This window comes from Phyllopteryx taeniolatus, chromosome 23 (assembly GCF_024500385.1).
Source record: "Phyllopteryx taeniolatus isolate TA_2022b chromosome 23, UOR_Ptae_1.2, whole genome shotgun sequence".
In the NCBI taxonomy this organism is placed as follows: Eukaryota; Metazoa; Chordata; class Actinopteri; order Syngnathiformes; family Syngnathidae; genus Phyllopteryx; species Phyllopteryx taeniolatus.
Window position 1 is genome coordinate 3482372 of NC_084524.1, and position 21783 is coordinate 3504154.

Sequence of the window (21783 nt, forward strand, 5' to 3'; positions counted from 1 at the left end):
CTGCGCATGCGCTCTGCCGATCAGTCAGCAAGGTAGCGGAATTGAACAATAGAAAAGGGGGAGACGAACGTGTCTTGAATTCAGAATAAAAGTCAGGCATTGTTTTTTCAACGTTGTAAAAGCGGGAACTAAAGAATCGATTAATTTTATCAAAAAAAAAGGTTACTTGTATTTTTAGTTATACTTTTCCCGAATACCAAAATAAAGCAATGGAGGGAAGTGAGTGGTAGGTCGTGTGGCTTGTTTTATTTTGAAAGTGTAACCAGGACGTTCCCTTTTATACTTACTTTGATTGACCGCCGGCGAGTCTTGGAAAGTCTTGAATGTGACTTGGAGCGCAGTGAGTGGAGACCATGTCCGCCGTCACAGGCAAACTGGACTTACCTCCACTGTCGTTCCCAATTCCGTCTCCATGAAATAACACGAACGCGGGGCCTCAGGAATGGCCAACTCGGTGAGTAGCCACTCGGGGGGTCTCGTTGCTGGCTCGCCCGCCTTCATCAAGGCAATGTTCGGATATGTCAAACCCGAGGAGTCGCTGCTTTTCACTCCTTAACAGGGATTTGACCAGCACGCTAGCTTTAGCCTGGACGTGCTGCTACCTTTTTTTAAATTTATTTATTTATTTTAAAAAAAACACTCCTTTAAAGTGTATTCAAACGTTTTAAGGGATTTGGTGAGTTCCATAGATATTCCCGAATAGTAATACTGTAAATGTAATAATACTGTAAATGTAATAATATAGTTCTTATTACTCAGCTTTATTATGTTGTAATGTTATGCCCCATAGTGGTTTGTTCTGCACTTTCCCTGATGTTTAGTACTAGGTAAACAAAATATTAATAATCTCAATATGATGTACAGTACCGTGAAGGTAAGTGTGTTTCTATAGTGGTGTGCATGGGTAAAGCAAAAAACAAAAAAGGGGTTTTAATCCCCTCACGCAAATGTTTAAGCACTAGCGACAAATTTGTTGGGATTTACGCAAAGATGTAAAATTAACATCCGCCTTCCCAGGGTGCCGTTCAGGTGAAACTCGAACTCGGCCACCGCGCCCAGTTCCGAAAGAAACCCACGGTGGAAGGCTTCACCCACGACTGGATGGTGTTCGTCCGAGGACCAGAGCACAGCAACATTCAGCACTTTGTGGAGAAGGTCGTCTTTCACTTGCACGAGAGCTTCCCGAAACCAAAAAGAGGTGAGGTGTGGTGCTATTCGCACTTTTGATGAGGATGTGTGCCGCTCACTGTAAATCTCTCTGAACTTTAAACCCCACTTCAGTAAGGCTAACAAATTGTGCGGTCGGTCCTGGCCGATATTGGGCTGAAAAATTGTAATCTGGGCAAATGGTGGTGGTGTGTGGGGGGGGAGGGGGGGGGGGGGGGGGGGGGGGGCTGACCGACCTAAAACTAAGATTTAATTTTTTTTCTAGAGAAAATTGATAATCTGACCTTTGCTGACTTTGATTGTAAGAGGGGGAATCGGGCTCAAAATTGGCCCGATTATCGATATGTCTGTACCTGGCTTAACGCCTCATGCTGCAGGATAATCATTTAGACACAGCTAAAAATTGGGCTTTTGCTGACTTTTAATGGAGGGGGGTCAAAATCAGACCAGTTATCGGTATGCGTGTGACAGTTTAAATCAGGGTTTGGTTTATTATTGTTTGTCATCTCATCACGATGCACTTTACTTGAACACAAAAGCTGTGTAGAAGGCCAATTTCACGAGTAATATGCAATTGGAGATTTCTCCCGACTCTAATGCCAATTATTCCCAGCTAATCTTATTTCAAACTCATTTAATAGGAATTAAATACGGAATTCCACTAATACCAATATTACACTGTATTGGGTTCAACTGTCGCGCTAATCTCATTCTGAAGAGATTTGGAGGTGCAATGGAATCTCATTGCCGCCTGCCACACTTGCAGGTGCCGATTCAAAGTCTTTAATTAGGATCGGTGTCACGGTTTACGACCAGCAAGCGCCAAACAGATGCTTCCTCCTTGACAGCACTTTTTATGTGATGCGATCGAAGCATTGAGATGATTGCACCAAAAAAACAAAACAAAAAAATCCAAGAAAACATGCTGCCGTTTCATTATTACTTCAAACTGTTCACGGGTGTTGCCATGGGAACAGCCATTGGCAATGCCTACTCGACACATGGAGCCAAGGAAGACCCAGTGCGTTTTTGTCCCCAAACCCCCCCCCCCCCCCCCCCCCCCAACAAGGAGCTCAGCGCCACTGATTGGACCTAATGGCCGCTGCTCAAAGGGGAAAGACAGCAGGACAACTCGTATGTTGAAAGCTGTGATCCGAGTCTTGAAAATGACTCCATGGCCAGCGCTAACGGCGAGGTATCCCCATTCCTGGAAGAAAGAGCTTACTGTTGGCCAACTTGGCGACAGTACACATACACACACACAAGCTACAGTCTAATGGCGTAATGATTGGTCCAACATGTTAGCCCCCTGGCTGTCTTTTGGCCTCTGCCGAGCACTGGCACAAACCCGTTTCACTTCCCTCGATCCCTGCGCTGGCGGTTTCATTTGTGGCTTGCTTGTGTGACCACGCGTATAAGATGCATATCCTCCAGGTCCAAATAAGCAGTGGCTTTACCAATATGAGCTCTGATGATGCTTTTTTTGTGTGTTATATTTGAGAGAGTTTGATAGATATAATTACCAATTATAACAGCCAAACTACTGCTTGTTATTTTTACTAATTATTAATTCGCCGATATTCTTCCAAAAAGAGGCTTTAAGTTGTCAATTGTCACTGTAAGCCAAAGGTTCTTGTCAAACTAAATGTAAAACAAACAGATTTATTTGTTGTGTATTCAAAGCAACCACATAGCCTCTGCTACCTGATTGCTAACATACAATGGGAAACTCAATCGACACACGTGCTAACAATTAGCATCTATGTGGCGGTGTTGTTACCCTTGAAGCAACGGATATCGGAACACAAACGTTGCTAGAACACATGTAGACAGACCTTATAAGAATACTCACAGGCATATATTCTTAATCCTTTGCAAAGAAAAAAGCATATTAGTGCTGTACTGATGAGCCGAGAGGCATCACAATGAACAGTATATCCCTCTTTGTCTTATACTGCCCCCTGTTGGCCAAGGTGAGCGCACCAGAATGAGCAGCACAACTGAAGGAGAAAGTGTGACAAAAACTATTACATTCTTTTTAACTCTATTTATGTCATCACTTATCATAGTATAGGGTGCGTTTCTTTTCTCATTAAAAACACATTACAAAAATGTTTTTGGGTCAAATCCCTGCAGTAGAATGTCCAACCACCCCCAGCCCCCGCCCTCCCCAAAAAATACTCCCCGGCAAGAGGTGCAATTCAGAGAGAGCCAAACCCACTGAAAGGACTGCAGAGGTGGGGGGTTGAACTGGGGGGGTGTCGATATTTGGGGGCAGCCACTGCTACCACCTAAGAACAGGAACTGAGCCGTAAATCCTGGCTCTCCCTGGGGTCACTCAATGAGAGGAGCACACTTTCGTGGGGTGTCTCTTGGCATGTCTTTCACTCCTTTCTGCCATCAAACGTAGAGGCTGCACGACTTTTCTCAACAGTTGAAATGGATGGGCACCAAAAAGATGATTGACCATGCCGCGTTAGTATTCATCAAAACAACGTTACTGTACGTTTCTTATTGTTTGTGACAACTTGCTTCCATTCTATTCAAGTCGTTGTTTTAGTCGAGTTAGCAGGTTCAAGTTCAAAGTCCAGCAGAGTCAAACACTGGATATTGACGTTACCTACCATTAGCTTAGTCAAAGGTCACCTGATTGTCAAATGCATTGAGCCGCGCACAAATGATTTCAGGTGGTTCAATCTTCAGCCAATTTATCAAGGTTGGGTCACACGATGCGATTGACCAGCCTCTTCTTGTGGACTGCGTGCAATTCTAAAGATTGCTGCCTTGCTAAAATACATTTAGTTTTTTTTAGTACCCAGATCCTACCAAAGCTGAAACCATTTTTCCCTTGACCCCCTGGCCGTGGCATAACTTCTTCAGACTGGCCACCTGCGGCGTGTCTTACGAGTGACTTGCCTGACCACACAAACTTGGAGGTTTCTCGGAGAGATGGCCTTTTAATCTTGCCAGATTAATCTCGACCCCGTTTGCGTTGTCCAGCCTCACCGTTAGCTGATTAGCGCGAGGTTGTTTGGGCCAGCCGGGGCTGTTAAGAAAACATAGTGCGAGGTTGTTTTTAAAAGACTGGGCCTGTTCAACCGTGCTGTGCGGCTAATCACCACCCACCATTGTCAGGGCACCTCCTGTCATGGACCGCTATGTAACAATATATATACTGTGTTGCAAATTTCCTTAATATTTATTTCCTCAATAAATATGTTGTTGCACATATTTCCCGTCCATTTAGATCACTAAAATCATGTAACCCATACTAAAGGAAATGTACTCAAAGGTTCACATACCGATACTACAATTGTAATCGGCTCCGGTACTGTTCATCTGTACTGTACTCATACTTGATAAAAACGCTCCAATACTAAAACACCGATACCACTTTACCAGTCTGGCATATACCTTTTAGCCAACTGCAAATGATGCTCTGCAAAATGGCTGATGAACTCCGACCGGGCGACGAGTTGCGCCACGCTCCCGTTACGAAGCCGAGTTGGTGGAGTCTTTATTTTTATTCACTTTGTTTTGTAGGTAACGCACAGAGGTAATCTGTATTCTTAGTTGCATGTTGACCCGGAACAACTTTAATGTACAATTTTAAATGTTGTTATTTTTGTGTATTTTGGGTCGCCTTAGGAAACGTCATCAAATTTCAAAGTGAATAAAAAGACATGATTTAGGGTATACTATAAAAAAATGTTTATAGCCGTCCCTGAATGTCAAAACGGATTAAAGTCAACACAGTATGTAAGGATAAAGGGGGTGGTTAAAAAAAAAAAGATGCATTGATTAGTTAGGAAAAGGATGGGGGGGTTGGCGGGGGGGGGGGGGGGGGGGGGGCATTCACAGAATACCTCGGAACACATTGTACACTTTTAGAAGTGTTTAGGAAGTGATTAGTAAGTCAAGTCATGACTGACCTGATAACTATCGTTCATGAGTCGAAATGCCCTGTGGGTGAGCATCCACTTCAAAAGCTAAAGGACACTTACCATACAAAGGCTGACATTTATTGGACGTCCAGCGTTGAAATGAAAGGCTCTGTCAGGATTAGGCTGCATTAAGAGTCGGCGAGCAAAGGGATTTTCCTTTTTCTTTTTCTTTTTTTTTTTTTTGTCTTTTTAGTCCCGGTCTTTTTGTTTTCCCCCTTAAGCTCAGTGTCCGACCTGGCCTCATTACAAGGCAGTCTGTGGAGAAAGGCCAAATACAGAGTGACTGGCATTGTTCTGTGATTGGCATCTCATCTAAAACTAAGAGTTGAGTGCAAAGAAAGAGAGTGAAGAAATAGCATGAGCGCTAATTTTCTCTTCCAGGTCAGTGGTTACTTTGTGACTGCTCAACTCCACTCCCCTGACATGTTTATTGGCTTTATCTCCACACAATAATAATATCTGCTATATTTCTGACCATTTTTACAGTTGTCACGTGTAACAAGAAGCCACTTTCAGTTACTGCTGTACTTGTTTTTCAAATTAAATGTATGGCCTACAAGTGTTTTAATACAACTATTTACTGTAATTATGACATTACTAGGTTGGCGAAAGCCTACAGCCCGGCGCAAGAATATGTCGTCACACATCACAAGCAGGCAAGGAGTTTCTACCGTACTATTTTTCATTTATTTTATATTTATAGCCTATGACTTTACTACTGCGTTAGTGGAGGTAAGCATGTAGCGATCGACTACGGCACGTACCGACTTGCGTCGTAATTCAGGTTTACGTAGCTGCTGTAGGAACAGAACTCTGCCGTAGACAGAGGACTCCCTGTATTTTTCTTCCTGGGTGTATTCAGAGCAGTGTTGATTATAAAGTCATCCAGTGTGTACGTGAACCCGTCGCTTCCTCAACACATTGAATCGGGCTCTTTTAGCTGTATGTCATGGAACGTGACCCCGTCACACAATTAACTCCAACCCATAATATTTGCTCAGCGATGTTGGGCTTTGGTGGTGAGGGCGACCTCGGTAGAGTTTGTTGAGCAATGAATCTCGGAAAACGGGAGGGGACTCCAAAATGAAGCCGGCAGAGATTGACCGCAACAAGAATGGAGGGAAATAATTGCCCTATTTGAACAGTTTTTTTGTTTGTTTTTTTCCTTGCAAAGCATTTAAGGCCTCCAGATACTGCGTTCAAGTCCATTGGGAAGGCAGACTGACAAACATGCACCTCTGAGCCAGGAACACCTGAGCTCAAGTAGAGTTTGTTTGTCCAAAAAGTCCATGGGGGAAATGGGGAGGAGGGTTTGTTACACCGCCTGGCATTACTGACGAGGGGATGATTTTAAGCTTTTTGAGCTGATTCTCATTGATAGTTTAGCACAGGAATGGAAATTGAAGTTGATTAGCCCTCATGAGAAAATATCCTTGTCGAGTGTTTAGTTGCATTAAACTCTTACTTTTTTTTAGTTTGCAAGGATCCACCATACAAAGTGGAGGAGTCTGGATACGCCGGCTTCATCTTGCCTATTGAAGTTTACTTCAGGAATAAGGTACATTTAACACAATGAACATCGTTGAACACTTCATTCATTTCGCACCTGAAATGGATTTCTCTGGTAAAACATAATCTCTGCGCGGATGGCCGCTTTACTGCAGGAAGAGCCGAAGAAAGTCCGCTTCGACTACGACCTTTTCCTCCACCTGGAGGGCCACCCGCCTGTCAATCATCTCCGTTGCGAGAAACTCACGTTCAACAATCCTACAGAAGAGTTTCGGCGCAAACTACTGCGTGCCGGAGGGGTAGGTGTGCGGGGAATTTGTCTATTGCTTTTTGCGTTAAACACCATCAATACTGGGCAGGGGTTTGAAGTGCACTCTGTACACCGATCCTCATAGCTCTGTGTAGTCATTACTGCTCTGATGAACCAGTAGAAGCTTCCATTTTATCTGCTGGCCCACAGACCCCTGCAGTCTGCAGCTTTTACGACCTGAGTTAAGTGCTCTGTGTTTACTTTGACTGCACGCCTTTCGTCGCCTTCAAAGACAAACCTACATTCCCGCTCGGTGTCACTACTGCCCGGGGAAAGCAATTTAAAGCCTCACCTCACACACACGCAGCACAACAGAATATCGACATAAATTGAGGCCGTCATTGGAAACATGCTAACAACATCTCCTGTCCTTTCTTTGAACAGCAACGGGATCCGCACAAACCCACCTCGGAGGACTCAAAAGTAAGATTTGAAACAGTAATTCACCTTCCAAGTCTTCATTTTTCGTCGTGACATACAGAGATTGAAAGAATTGTTTTATGTCTCAAAGAAAAATATACGACGACGTTTTCTGAAGGGGACTTCAAAATGGTGAAACAAGGGGTCCTTGGTTTGCAGTGGTGCGCAATGCCAGAAGAATATGTCATCACATAGCACAAGAAGGCACGCGCGGTTACCATCATGCTGTTTTTTATTTATTTTCATTAAGCTATCGGAGGCTATAATGGGGCTTTCAATTACATGATGTATAATTCTTTTTTTTCTTTTCTTTTTTTTTTGGGGCATTACCCTCGGATCTTAAAAAACTCTCAAGTTGGGTCACTTGTATGTATTTACTATAATTATGACTTGAAACCTGTGCTAGCGTATGTTAGCGATAGCCTGTGGCCAGGTGTAAGTATATAGTACATGGTCACGCAGGAGAAGATGGCACGCTCAGTTACCGTGATACTTCGTTTTCAATATTAAGTGATATTAATCAAGAGATGGAAATTTTTAAGTTTTAAAATATGATGAAAAAAATAACAGGTTAATCGATTATTCAAATAATTGTTCATTGCAGCCCTAATTATGACTTTAATCCTGCTGTAGCATAGTTTAGTGATGGACTAAATGTGATGGCATAAGAATGCAATACAAATAGCACAACCACCACTGCGTTAGCATTGATTAATGATAAAGAGTGTCCCGTTCAGACTTGCATACAAATTTGTCTGTAGGATTGGCATTCTTTTTTCTTTTATTTAATTTTTTAGGTAAATTGTCAACGCTAATCCTGGATATATGAATGACGGGCCTAGATAATTGTAGATTGCCACTGTTCTTCTGGCAGGTGATGGTAATGCAGGAGGGCTCAACATCCTTGTTTGGGCCGCACATGAAGCTCCCTACGCTTCCCAATAGTTCCTTGGCGTCCACTTTCTCCGACCCCAGGAAGAGCAAAAACTCCCACGTGCCCAAGGTCAGTTCTGCGTCCATGTACAGTCGACCTGTGAGGTGCTTAATCCATGGCTTCTGCTTAGAAGTTGTGTCCGTCTGCGTTTCTAAGAATAGTCTTGTTAGACAGACAGTAGTTTTCTTTTCTAGTATTCCTTTTAGTGGCACCCCAAAGATCACCCATTTAACTAGCCAGTGTCGCGCCGACAGCCTTGACAAAATGCCCTCCACTCAGGAGTGCTCATAGCTGCGTGGTCACTTCGGGTCTCTCGCAAAGCAGTAAAGCGGTTATTTTACGTTGGGCCGAGGGAGGGGAATGCTTGAGTTTAGAATGAGCTGGCAGCTTTATATCCTCAAGGTCCCCGGGTCACAAGCCGATAGACAAAATAAAAAGGGCTTTGGAAGTGTTTGGGAGTTGTAACACACCGCATCGTCTAGACTGTTTTAATGGCTTTACTGCATTGATGAAATATTGCTGAGAGGGCCCGAGGTGAGACTTGGGGCCAAATGACTCCCGTCGCTACAATCAATCCATTTCCTCTTTTTCCTCAAAGTTGCCGTCCACTCCACTTTTAAGGACGGCACACGTGGGTGGTTTTTTTGAAAACCACCTCACTAAAACAATCCTGTTCAAAGAAGTGGCCCTGAGGTTTGCCATTTAAAGGGACACACAATATGTGTCCCCTTTGTGGGATCTGCTTCATTTCTCCTTGGTTTTTATTTATCTCCTGAAAATAGGTTTGTAAAGCTAGCTGGTCTGAATTTTACGAATCCCAGTCGTCATGGTAACGAATGCCAGACTCTCCATTTGGCCAGCAGCATATAGAGCTGAATTTGCAGTCAGTCATTTGAACGAGACGCGGCCGCTCTCTCAAAACAGACTAACTCAAGTGTGCTGTAATTTTCGTATCCAATAGGACGGCTCCAAAGGAAGCGGTACGACCCTTCTCACGACGGCCACAACCACCAGCACCAACACCACCAGCTTCTCCAAACTCCACAAGCCTTCCAAGGACCACAAAGACAAGCCGCCAAAAGACTTGAAAGAGACCAAAAGTGCCTTCAGAGACTCGTGCTGGGAGTCCAGCAAAGCCCTGAAAGAACCTTCCAGAAAACCCAAAGAGAACCAGCCACTTCGAAATAGCAATCCTAAAATGGGATTCAAGGAACCCAAGTCTTTATCTCATCGGAGCGAGGTGTCCAACCACGAGTCGAACAAGCGCCTGTCTGCGCCCGACGGGGATCATCACGTAACCAAAAAACGCAAAAGGGGATTGGTGGATTTGTCTGGGAAGCAGACATCCGGGTCAGATGCTCAACATTCCCATAAGAAAATACTGAAGGACAGGCCGCAGATGCAAAGCAGTAAATTGCATCCAGAGAGTGATGAAGCGGCGCACCGGAAGGCATCGGCGCTTCCGCCATTCCACGAATTGGTGCACCCCAACGATTCCGACATGGAGTCCACCAAGTCAGACGTAAGTAGGATGGAACAGAGAAAAATATCATTGTTAGAATACTCGCATTCCAGTCCATTCTTGTTGCAGAGTTGAGCTTTGAAGAAATTTCACTTTAAAGGGAAGCGGGTGCAGAAATGTATCCGATTCTCCTTCGAGACGGGAGGAGGATTCGTTGGTGGTCAGTTGTTGGTGTAGCGGGACTATCAAATCAAATGCCAAACAGGGAGAAAATCTACTTTAATGCAGGGCCGCTTGTCTCCAGGGGTCTGCACAGAGGATTCAGTGGAAAGGGTGGGCACCAATAAAACAAGAATTTGTGCATTTGTCTGGATGGCCAATCAGGAAATAAAAAACTATTTGGGCACAAGATTGGGTCTTTTAACAAATGTTGGCCTAGAAACAATGATATTCCCCACAAAGGGCTGACGTTTGCCTACTTTACACACATTCGGATGGACGACGTCCCCATAAAAAGGGTGTGTGTTAAAGCCAAATAGTAGGCTGATTGGAGGATTTATGGTTTTACAACACCTGAGGAAACTGGGAATCACAGCAGTGATTAGCAATCGAATAGCAGCGAGTTCCTCTATTACCGCATCAAGCAGTGTACTCACTGGTGGTTCCATTTGTCTACTTCCAGTGCTCACATCAAGCTCTTTGTTTTTAATGTGAGATGCAATCCTTTTTTTTTTTTCTTTTTTTGTCTTGGCTATGTGGAAGCGCCTTCCTCGGGGGCTGCTTATAAAAAGGGATGTGGTTCATGAGGGGGTCTGGGGAGGGTGACAAATGCCAGGTGTTTGATTCTTTTCAGACTCGCAACCCCGGTGGCCGCAAAGCGCTACCCCTCGTTCGTCATGTGACCGCTCGTTTGATCTTGGCGCTCGCGCTGCTCACTGGGCCAGAAACGGCAGAGACCAAGTGGAAATGTGGATTAGGGAGTTACCGCCGCCATTCTTGGGCACTCGTGAGTCAAGTTGAGCGAGCGAACAAGCAATTCAAAACAGGAATGGGAGCGCATTTCCGGCACGATTCCCTCCTCGTGCAACTTTTTTTTTTTTTTTTTTTGCGTACCAAATGACCGACCGGCTCGGTGGTTGGGGACCACTGTTTTTAAAGTGTCGTGAAACTGCTACTAAAAGTCAATTTATTGTCTTTTTAGAGGGCTCCTTTGTAGCTTTGATTAACACAGGACAAAGGCCTTGAAAAGGAGTAGTAGTAAGATTTGTGGCATTCTGTCCACGCCGTCCCATAAACCAACAGCCCAGCTGTGTGTTGTTGGTTGGCGGGCGGTGACAGCTATTCAAGTCCCCCTCAGACCTTTTGTGCTCACCGCTCTTTTCTTGCCATGTTTATCACTCCCTTTTTTTTTTTTTTTTTTTCCCCCCCTCTCTTCTCTCGGTGCAATTCGCATACTAAGATCTATATTGACATATTTCACCTGCACTTTGCGGGACACTAAGCACTTTCTAAGTGTTGTTTGACATTTCTTAGCTTTTAATGAACAATGGTTTCAATGTCAGATGATAAACAAACATAAAAAGTTACTCTGCATTTTAATCCTTTTTTAAAATGTATTGATTTATTTTTTCCCCCTCTCCTGCAAGTTGGAACAGCCCAGTCCGGCAAGTTCCAGCTCCAGCTCAGGCTTTGCTCCCACACACCACAAACGCCAAGGTAATAAATGTGTTTAATATTGTTTGGAGCACTGTAGCCGTCCGTCTGTGATTATTATCTTAACAGGCAATGACGTTCTTTTTTGGTGCACTGCATCCAACTGCAATCTTAAATTATAATGCTATGTATTGAACTCTTTGGAGCAAATGGCGTGTTGGTATTTTTTCTCTGGATTCAGTGGTGGACTTGATCATCAGAAAAAGGGTGGCTATTCCGGACGCCACCCACACAGGTAACAGTCGCCCCCTGATAGACCTGCGAAACACTCATCTGTGCTTTTCAGATCCACATTTAGCATGAAAACTCATCACTTCGTCTTTCTCGCAGTCCTTTCACCTGCAACTCATGTCCTGTCATTTCGTGTTCCCTGTTCAGGAAATTTCATGACAATTTGGCTCAAATTTCTTGAAATGGGTGACACGCGTGGTTAGCACATCCCACCTCACAGTTCTGTGGTTTGAATAAGGGCCCGAACGGTTAATCGGCCAATATTTGCCCTTTTCAAATTGGCATAAATCTGATTTTAGTTTTTTTTTTTTTTTTTTTTTGAATTTACACATTACAACATGAGACAACGATAACGACATTCAAATAAACATAAAAGGAATCTCTCGAATGTGTGGTTGTCTTGTTTGTGTTCTGGTCTAGTACTTGGCCCGCTGCAGTCGGTGATGCAGGATCTGCACTCAGACGACCACGGCGACGATTCCGATGACGACGATGACCTCGACTTGGATTCCGACGCCGAACGGCCGGCGCACACCCACCTCGCACACCACCAACGCAGGTTAGCTCACAAAAGGCCCTTTTAACTGCGCAGCACAAGCCTCCAAGTCTTAAATTGTAAATACAAAATACGCATATTGTATCATCCTGTGACTGTACCAAGGGTCAGTTTGAGTGACGGCAGTGAGAGTGACAGCTCTGCCCCTTCGCCGCCTTCACGCAATGATGTCCCGGGCTTGTTAAAGACTACAAATAACCAGGTAAGATGTTTTCCTCTGTCAAAACAGTGAACCCTTGCAATTTGCAGGTATGAGGGACAGCCAATAAAAAATGGCTTGATTACGCTTCATAAAACCAGTTATCTTTACATTCTGTTCTGTTTTTTTATTTTACAATATACTGCTACTTTATTAAAACGATTTTAAAAAAGGAAAAAAAAAGGTGTTTTCGGGGGGACCGGAACGGATTAACTCATTCACTGCCAGCCTTTCCAGTTAACATGTATATTTGACTTCTAAAGCCGTCAATGACAGTGAATGTCTTAATCACATTTTAATTTAGTTAATCACATTTTAATTTAATTTATCACGCTTTCCTTCCATCAGATACTGGAGGTGAAGAGTCCCAACAAGCAGAGCAAGCAGGACAAAAACAAAAATCTAGATTGTGACAAGGTACCCCTTTTTGTTGTTGTTGTTGGTTTGGTCATTGTATTATCCAGCAGCGCTTGACTTATTCGATGTTGCCTTACACTTTGCAGGCTTACCTCGACGAGCTGGTGGAACTGCACAAAAGACTGATGACCTTAAGAGAAGGTCACATACTGCAACAGGTAAACGGTTGCTGGTTTACAGGAGACATAGTTTGCATCATTTTTTCCACATAATTTAAAACTGATTCCAGTCCACCGTCGTGCTTTTTCCTTTTGCCTCATCCGCCTTTTGTTTCCGTCGTATGCACTGAGTGGTGTGGGCCACATTTTGGAAAACAGAGATTTTGTAAGCGCGTCACTTCTGCGCCGCAATTAAAGCGCGCCGACGGTTCAATCAAAAGAAATGGTGCCGGAAATTGTCTACTTTTGTCTGGAATGTGTTACACCCCCTCCACCTGTTTCTGAATGGCCGTACCAAACGATAGCAAGCGAAAGTGGCCTCTTTCCTCAGTCTCCGTTGCCTCTGTTTTCCAGATTGTGAACCTCATCGAAGAGACGGGCCACTTCCACATCACAAACACTACTTTTGACTTTGACCTGTGCTCCTTGGACAGAAGTACAGTAAGGAAACTCCAGAGTTACCTGGAAACTTCCGGACTGTCCTGAAGTTCTGAGCAGCCGCCGGCTTAATTTGTCAACATATGATTGGGGGGGGGGGGGGGGGGGGGGGTAATATTGGATGAAATGCAAAAAGTGAAAAAGGGGGGTTGGGGTTGTCAACCAATCGGAACACCTGCAAAGCCTTGAAAACTTCGCTTCCCCTCCAAAAAATGTGGTGGAGTTATGACCTTTTTGCTCTTAATGAATGTGTGCGCGCTGATAGTTGCCATGTACGTGTGTCTCGATTTATTGTTCTATTTGACAAATGTGTGTTCAACATTGCCTTACAACGCTGTAGAGTCTTATTTATTGAATTTGAATTTGCCTGTGTGTGAGCGTGCGTGTGTGCGTGTGTGTATGTTTTGCAAATAGTGAAACAAAGAAAAGGACTATTTAAGCACTTCACGGCAGGCATTTCACAATAGTTTGTGTGGCAGTGAAATCATGTAAATGGAATCAAGACTACAAAATACAATCCCCGGCACATGCTAACAGTACTGCGGCTCAACAAGCAATCCTAAAGTTTCAATAAATATATGCAAACGGGCGGCCCTCGGACACCCTGCGAAGTCCAGCTGTTTGTTCGACGACTGAAGTCAAAGTTCCGGGTCCATTTCAGGTGAAGAAAACGCAATATCATTAGTTTCAACTGTTATTTTCCTGAGCCCGGTTGAGAAAAGGCACATATTCTTACATTACAAAAGAAATCTCGCAGCACACCACCAAAAACCCCCCCAAAAAAGAAAAAGTCCCAAAAAGTGATTGGAAGGAAGAACATTTAATTTTGTCTGTCCACTACGCGTCGCTGGCATTGATAGATGAACAAAGAAAAACATTATATGGAATGAATAAAAAAAAATATTGGATAATTGTCTGTGCCGCTCAGGTTGTGAATCACTGGTTTAAACTTTGTCTATAATACAATCCGATTTAATGGAGACTTTTCACAATTTAGAAAAGTGGGCAGGTGTCTTACCAGCATGTCTGTGACATGCTTTCAGCAAAATACACCAAGAATCAAGAATTATTGCACAATTTATACAGCCTATTTCTTGTCTCGCTGAAATCAGCCCGATCCTGCGCCATCCCCTGCTGGGCCAGCGGCAAGTTCGGCTTTCATTACCATGGTGACCAGTGGGCTGGATCTCGCCGGTGAGCGTCCCTAAAGAAAATGAAAGCATTTTCAATCATATGTCCCCCTTTGAGGCAAACATGAAAAATGTGTAAGTGTCGAACAAAAACAAAAAAAGAACTCCACTGGAATGCATTGGATAAAAACTACTGTTCCGGTGTGTGTGATTAAAATGTTATTTATTTTTGTTGGTGGACTCAAAGCTCAGCGTAAAAGGACAAATGTTTTTTTGGTGTTTTGAATTTGTAAGCGGATGTGTGAAATGTACGTCTCGGACGGCGGTAACACTCACGAGGCCTTCTTCTGGTTTCTTGTGCATTTTGAGGACGTATAATAAATGCTCTGTATAGTGTACAGATGAGATGAACAACTTGTTGATTGATTTTTGTTTGTTCTTACCTTGAATCTGTTACAAACTAAAATTGTTTCATTTTGCCTGTGCCCCGCAGTTCTTGGGGAAATGGAATAATGGTTCTAAATCGTCTACCTCCTGACAGTGTTGGGATTACGGTGGGGCGGAGAGTTGTCTTTGCAATAGTAAACCTGTCAAGTTACCACCATGGCTGACACAAAGTCCCAGCTGTGAAAACTTTGTGAAACATAATACTGAAGCTGTTTCTTTACCGAGAACCACCGCTGGAAGTGGTCCAATTTTTTTGTTTTTGTTTTTGTTTTATTATTTATTCTTGGAATCACACTAGCTTTTATCAGATGCCACTTCACTCATCTTTGTGCATGCCTACACTTTATTGAATGTTAAGAATGTCTTTTGTGTAGGAGTCCCGAGGTAGTCCTGTTGATTGACAGTAATCCCCCCTAATTTGCTGTTGTTTGAAAAAAAACTCACCTGCAGTGGTTAGAAAAAGTCTCCACACCCCTGTTCTAATGGTAGAATTTTGTCATCTCAAAATATTTACACCAAGATAAATCATTTCAAAACTTTGCGCAATTAATCTGATTTCTAACCTGTACATGTCAATTGAAAAAATATATTTTTGAGAGGGGAGTTAATGTGGTTGGAAAAGTGTGCACACCCTCTAATGAATTGAATGTGTTCAGAATCACAATCACATTCAAACTCATATATATGTCACAAAATCCTGGCATTTGTACAGGGGTCTGTAGACTTTTTGTATTCACTGCACACCTGTACAGTACCTCAGACCTAATGACCACTTGACAAAAGCTGGTTTCATCCCAATGTTTTGTTTAAGTAGATTCTGTCACAATTCTGTCTTGTGCTCTTTCTTCTTCAGGCCAGTTTGCGTCGTTTCGACTGCCGCAGCTCATCGATTAATTTACTTTCCACCGAGGAGGTGGCGGGGTCATTAGGTGAAAGAATGGAGCGTCTCGCGTGGGGGCCGGCTGGTCCGGACTCGGAGTCCCGTCTGGCCAGCAGGACATCCTGTTTTCCTTTTAATAAAAAAAAAAAAAGAAGAAAAAAGAGGGGCGGGCGGGGGGGGGGGGGGGGGGGCTTCGAACTAATCTCCCACAGAAGAGACTTTGATTGTCATTCTGGCACGAGGCCAAGGCGAAGGAGAAAGCCTTCCTTCCCGCCGAGTCCGAAAAGCACCTCAAGGAAGTCATTAAGGCTAAATTGAGGATGAGGAGAGGTCTGCCCTTCCTCCTTAAAGTCAGATTTATTCACACTAAAGCAGGTGGAAGTCTGCTTCAAAATCATTTGGAATGACCTTAAAACAATTGATGTTGAGTTGATTAAACAAAATAAATGCCTTCAAAATGTATTTTCGTATTGTTCTATTAGTTTTGTTTAATTTGAGAGTAAACAAAAAAAAAAACGCTACATTTACACATTGTGTACTTAAAGCAACCCCATAGCCTCCAGTCCGCTAGCTTAATGCTAATTAAGAAACACATTAAGGGAAACAGATATTTGAATACAAAAGGTGCAGCAATAGATGTAGACAGACTATGTAACAGGACTCACTCATATGGGTTATTGTCGTATAATTGGATCAATAATAGTAAAGACAGTTAATTTGACTGATGAATTATTGAGCTGAGTTACCACCAACAGTACATCCTTCTTTCTGTCTTATACTTCCCCCGAGTGGCCAAGACAGGCACACCAGGAGGAGCAGCACAATGGCCATTTAATTGATGCAAAGTGTGACAAAAATAGTTTTGTTCTTTTTAATTCTCTTTAATTATGTAATTGCTGCATGGTTTTCTAAAGTATAATATAACAGAGTGCTGTTTTTGTAATTTCAAAAAAGAAGGTTGTTGGTAAAAGTTAAAGATCGCTGTTCTCACTTTAACTCATTCACTGCCAGCCTTCCCAGTTAACATGGATATTTGACTTCTAAAGCCGTCGATGGCAGTGAATTTGTTTTTAACCAATGTTTTGACAAGTCTAGTTTTGGGAAGCCTGCGCTTTAGAATTGTTTATATTCGGGGTCACCATAGCGATGCAGCACCGAAGGAAGACCACCAAAGCTCCCTCTTTTAACCACGCCGTCATTGTCCTCAAACTTGCACAGAGCTACAAAGGAAAAAAATCAAACGACACATATATGCTTTTGGTGCGCATTGTACCCTGTCGGCTCCCCTCGTGCAATTCCGGGTGGCGCACAAATTAGCCTCGCCAAAATCAAAATCGAGTTACGTAATGGACGAAAGCCAGCAGACTTGATGAGGCTCAGATGCTCAGATTGCTGGATGTGATCATTGTTTTTAACCCTTTTTTCCTCCTCCCTCCTAAATAGAGTCCAGCTTTCTGGAGGGGATCCCAATCTTGAACATGGTCTTTGATTTCAGGGGGTTTGGCACTGTTCCGCACCCCCCCACCCCTCAGCTTTGTTCCTCTTGATGGATCCAAGCGGCCCGGCGAACCATGACCCTGGCAGCCCACCCGACTATGTGAGAACACACACACGCACACACACACACACACACACACAAAGACAATGCCAAAGTGTGACAGGAAAGGAGATGGGAATGGTGGACCAACATGTTGAAAGAGGATCTCTGAATCTCGTCCCGTGACAGAGATTGCAGGCGCGCCCAGTGTGGTCGCCGCGTTCATTGTGCCCGTTCTGATAAGTCGGCCATGTGTGATGGGCGGCGAGGAGAGTCTAGACGGCAGGCCCCCATTCAGCTGCTCCCAAACACCTGTTGCCGCATGGGCCTGAACTACAACACGGAAGGGGGCAGACTAAAAACAATCAAATTACCAAGCCTTCTGCCCAAAAAAAAAAAAAGTGAAACCTACTTTGTATCAACTTAAGGTAGGCCTCAGTCATCCATTACAGACAGAAAATGCGCATGTGCCAACATCTATGACATCATCTGGAGAGAGCAAAAAAGCATAGTACAGCCTAAGTCTGTCATGAACATAATCACTCAATATTTGTCTAAAAAAAACGCATTAAACAATCTAATGAAAAACAGTAAGTACGGTAATAACTGAGCGCGTCTTCTGCTTGCTGCGTGACAACATATTTTTATGCTAGGCTATATAGGCAATCATGCCTTTTTTTGCACCACATGAAAACATATTCTTACGCTGGACCACAGTTGATCACTGACTTACGCTGACCCAAAAGAAAAATTTTAATCATAGCAAATATTTGTATGGAAAGCACTTTCAGGCTATAGTTATACAACAGTCCAATGAAAAACGGTAAGCATGGCGGTAACCGAGCGTGTTTTCATGTGCCGCGCGACGGTGTATTCTTACACTGGGCCATTGTCGTTCCCTAGCCTATGCTATCCCAGTCGTGAAGTCCGAATTACAGTAAATAGTTGTATGAAAAGCACTTGTAGGCCAGAAATTAATATATATAAACAGTAAGTACATACATTTTCTTACATTGTTTTATTGGTCCACAACAAGTTACGACAATTCACTTTGATCATGAGTATTCTAGTTCCATAATCCCTGAAATTGCTGTCCACCCTGTCATAATGGGGTAACTGCCCCTTTAAGAAACCCTGCTGATGTTCCCATTACGACCGCATTTTGTCTTTCTTCAGTGGACGTCGAAACAGCGGATGGTTTCAGAATCAATATTTACGCTTTATGTTTTGTCTTTTTCATTGTATTATGTGTATAGCTGGATGTTTGCAAGCTTTACATGTCCAGCCTGTCACTGTAAAATATCAATTGCTATCAAAACCTTTTCACAAATTCCATAATAGACTTTTAATGTATTGTTTAATACATACTTTTTTGCATATTATGATGTAGATTTTAGATCCTGGCATTCAGTTTAGTGCACGAAGTGGACTTGTCATGAGCGCTATCTATGTGTGTGTGTGTGTGCGTGTGTGTCATCTCCCCAGTGGTGAGGAGGCCACATGCTGCTTAATGGCTTCCAGAGCGCACCGAGAAACTCCGGCCTGGAGGTAAGCGCTTCACTTCCTTTGCTTGAATGAGAACCAAATGAAAAAGACCCCCCCAACCAACCAAACACACACATACCAGATTCCCTCCTAATTGACCATAATGGCGGAAAGACTGGCGCAGGAATCTCAGACTCGGACTATATAATGCACCAAATGTAGAAATGTATGCTCCACTGGTGCCTTGACTTACAAGTATCAATTGTAAATCCAAACACTTGTATCTTATATGATTTTTTCCCTCATTGAAATTAATAGAAAGGCAATTAATCCATTCAGGAACCTAAAACGCTGCACTATTGTACTTTATGAAAACATACAATTAAGCACTTTGTGCTTCACAGTTTCATGCATTAATTCAATGGGGGCTGTGCTGCTCATTCTGGTGTGCGCACCTTGACCACAAGGGGGCAGTATGATACATACAGGCATGTACATATCATGCTAGTGATGAAACAAAGACCGTCGCAAATAAAATTGTTGAAGTCATGTGGACAAAGTGAGTATTTGGGCCGCACTGTACAATGTACACCTTTGTGATAGGACTTTAATCTGTAAAATATACAATTTGGTATTTTGAAATTATATCACTTTATTCTCAACATCTTTTTCTTTTGCAAAAATGTCCAACTTTACTCGCCTAATATTGACTAAGATATAAAACTTTAGTCTTGAAATGACCAACTTTCCATCGAAAATATATTTTCCTCTAAAATACTCAACTTTATTTAGCTTGAAAATATGCAACTTGAAAGTCATAGTATTACAAGAATCTCAGAAATTCTTTGCCGCTTCATTTAATTGTTGAATACATGGTGCTGGTGCACTAGTGCCACACAGTGGAGAGTTTTCACACTGCAACTAGTCCACACGTTATATATGTCTAAACTCAAAAGTACATAAATTAAAAAATAAATAAAAAGTTTAAAAAAACTTAGTAGCTTTGGTTCCAAATATACATTCTACATTTTTGATGACAACTTTCCACTCATACAGTGGAATCATAAACTCAGTCACAAAATTTTTTAGGAAGTGGAAACAGACATGTACCCCATAAGAGCTTTATTAAAAACACCACCTTAACAAGGGAATGCCACAAAAAGCAAAATTAATACAACTGCAACACCAGGAAACAACCTAAAACAAAACAAAGAGCTTCTTTGAAGCCACTTTAAAAAAAAAAAAAAAAAAGATTTTTTTTAAAATACCCCCAGGTGAGTAGCTGCAAGCTCAAACCATACAGACTCCGACAGATGTTCTATGCTACAGACATGGGGGGGGTGACAACACACGATGCAGACATCGTCCTGAGATGGCGCAATTTCCAGAGGACTTTCCCCTCCTGCAACCCTGTTATACAGTCTTCTGCTGGCCCTTCTTTCCAATCAGAGATTTGTGAATGTGCGGGATCACGCCTGTGGGGGGTGGGTGGGGAATAAAATTAAAAAAAAAATTAGGTTTCGATTCTGATGCTAAAACAAATAACAGGGTTATGTGCACCAAGCTTACCTCCGCCAGCGATGGTGGCCTTTATGAGGGAATCCAGCTCCTCGTCCCCTCGGATGGCCAGCTGCAAGTGACGCGGGGTGATACGCTTCACTTTCAGATCTTTGGACGCGTTCCCGGCCAGTTCCAGAACCTACAAGGCCGCAAAACGAGACGTTGATAACCACGTCGATTGGAATAAAAACTTCTTTATAGGATCGAGTCATTGGTTAAGGCTTCCAAACTAGAGTTTCCAGTAGGGGCCGATATGTTACCCCTCTTTTTCCTCAAAAGTAAATGTTAAGCTTAACACATTTCCCCATGTGTAACCGATGTACATGTTCCAATGAAATCAAAATGTTACATACATCTCACACTAGATCCTGGTCTCCTCCCTTCCAACCTCCAACTTTCTTTTTAAAACACCCTTGTTTCCTTCCATTGCAACTTACTATTTCTTTCCACCCATACAATTCTTCCAACCTCCCTGCTCCCTATTCAAAAAGCAAGCCCCTACTTCTGGCCCAGCCGCCTTTTATCCATAAACAAACAAATGGGGGATTTGCAGTACCTCGGCGGTGAGGTACTCGAGGATAGCCGCGCTGTACACGGCTGCGGTGGCTCCAACCCTGCCGTGACTGGTGGTCCTGGACTTGAGGTGTCTGTGGATACGTCCCACCGGGAACTGATAGACCAAAGAGGCTTGAAATGAGTTTTTTTTTTTTTTTTTTTTTTTTTGAAACTCAATGGATGCGTTGCCGAGCAATGAATGGGGAGGGAACCAACCTGCAATCCGGCTCGCTGAGAGCGCGAAATCGCCTTCGTCTTAGTCTTTCCGGAGTCTTTGCCCGCCTTGCCACCAGCCTGGACGGGGGAAAAAAAAAAAAAAAAAAACAAGCACACATTCACCAGTTGAAGTCACTCCAAACCCACGCGGTGTAATAAAATGGAGTCAAAACAATAGTGTTGCGTTTTTGAACGCCGTGTTTTAGGCGCTCACTCGCACTAACAAAGCTAAGCTAAGATAAGCTAAGCTAAGGGTAACAACCGTCAATGCGTGCTCGCGGAGTATAAAGCGACGGCGTTTTAATGAAGCATTAAAAAAAAAAAAGTGTGCTCACTCAACAAAGAAGATGAACTTACCATGCTCAATTCTTAGAATAGTTTCGGGGCGCTTTAACACAAAAGATAACTTTTTAAACAAAAATTAAAAAAAATAAAATTAAAAAATTGCTAGCCGCGGTGCATCGACGGACGGTTTGAACTACAATCCCCGCCTACAAGGCGCCATATTTATGTAG

General features: G+C 43.1%; 2 protein-coding genes across 3 annotated transcripts; one reads left to right on the plus strand and one right to left on the minus strand.

The window, feature by feature from the left end:
* Window positions 1-312: 312 nt before the first annotated feature.
* Window positions 313-15882, plus strand: mllt3 (MLLT3 super elongation complex subunit). 2 transcript variants are annotated; one of them, XM_061763723.1, is made up of 13 exons: window positions 313-454; window positions 1018-1198; window positions 6587-6669; window positions 6776-6919; window positions 7315-7353; window positions 8225-8353; window positions 9246-9806; window positions 11393-11462; window positions 12111-12249; window positions 12352-12448; window positions 12794-12862; window positions 12949-13020; window positions 13375-15882. In XM_061763723.1, the coding sequence occupies exons 1-13, from the start codon at window positions 443-445 to the stop codon at window positions 13504-13506; spliced, it is 1728 nt and encodes a 575-aa protein (XP_061619707.1). In that variant the 5' UTR covers window positions 313-442; the 3' UTR covers window positions 13507-15882. The 2 variants fall into 2 exon arrangements, with proteins under 2 accessions (XP_061619707.1, XP_061619708.1); XM_061763724.1 differs by having other exon boundaries at window positions 14571-15882.
* A 4160-nt stretch (window positions 15883-20042) lies between these two features.
* Window positions 20043-21783, minus strand: LOC133472819 (histone H2A.Z). Its single transcript, XM_061764213.1, has 5 exons — window positions 21626-21783; window positions 21269-21346; window positions 21054-21167; window positions 20507-20636; window positions 20043-20412 (listed from the first exon to the last, which is right to left on the minus strand). Exons 1-5 carry the CDS (start codon window positions 21626-21628, stop codon window positions 20351-20353), a joined length of 387 nt encoding a protein of 128 aa, XP_061620197.1. The 5' UTR covers window positions 21629-21783; the 3' UTR covers window positions 20043-20350.

Excerpts from the sequence above, each read along its gene's own strand:
- LOC133472819 (XM_061764213.1), bottom strand. Across the intron at positions 21,168-21,268 it reads CTCAGCGAGCCGGATTGCAG|TTCCCGGTGGGACGTATCCA; the intron begins GTTGGTTCCCTC and ends TTGGTCTATCAG. Across the intron at positions 20,637-21,053 it reads TCGAGTACCTCACCGCCGAG|GTTCTGGAACTGGCCGGGAA; the intron begins GTACTGCAAATC and ends GCGGCCTTGTAG.
- mllt3 (XM_061763723.1), top strand. Across the intron at positions 7,354-8,224 it reads CCACCTCGGAGGACTCAAAA|GTGATGGTAATGCAGGAGGG; the intron begins GTAAGATTTGAA and ends TTCTTCTGGCAG. Across the intron at positions 12,449-12,793 it reads TAAAGACTACAAATAACCAG|ATACTGGAGGTGAAGAGTCC; the intron begins GTAAGATGTTTT and ends TCCTTCCATCAG.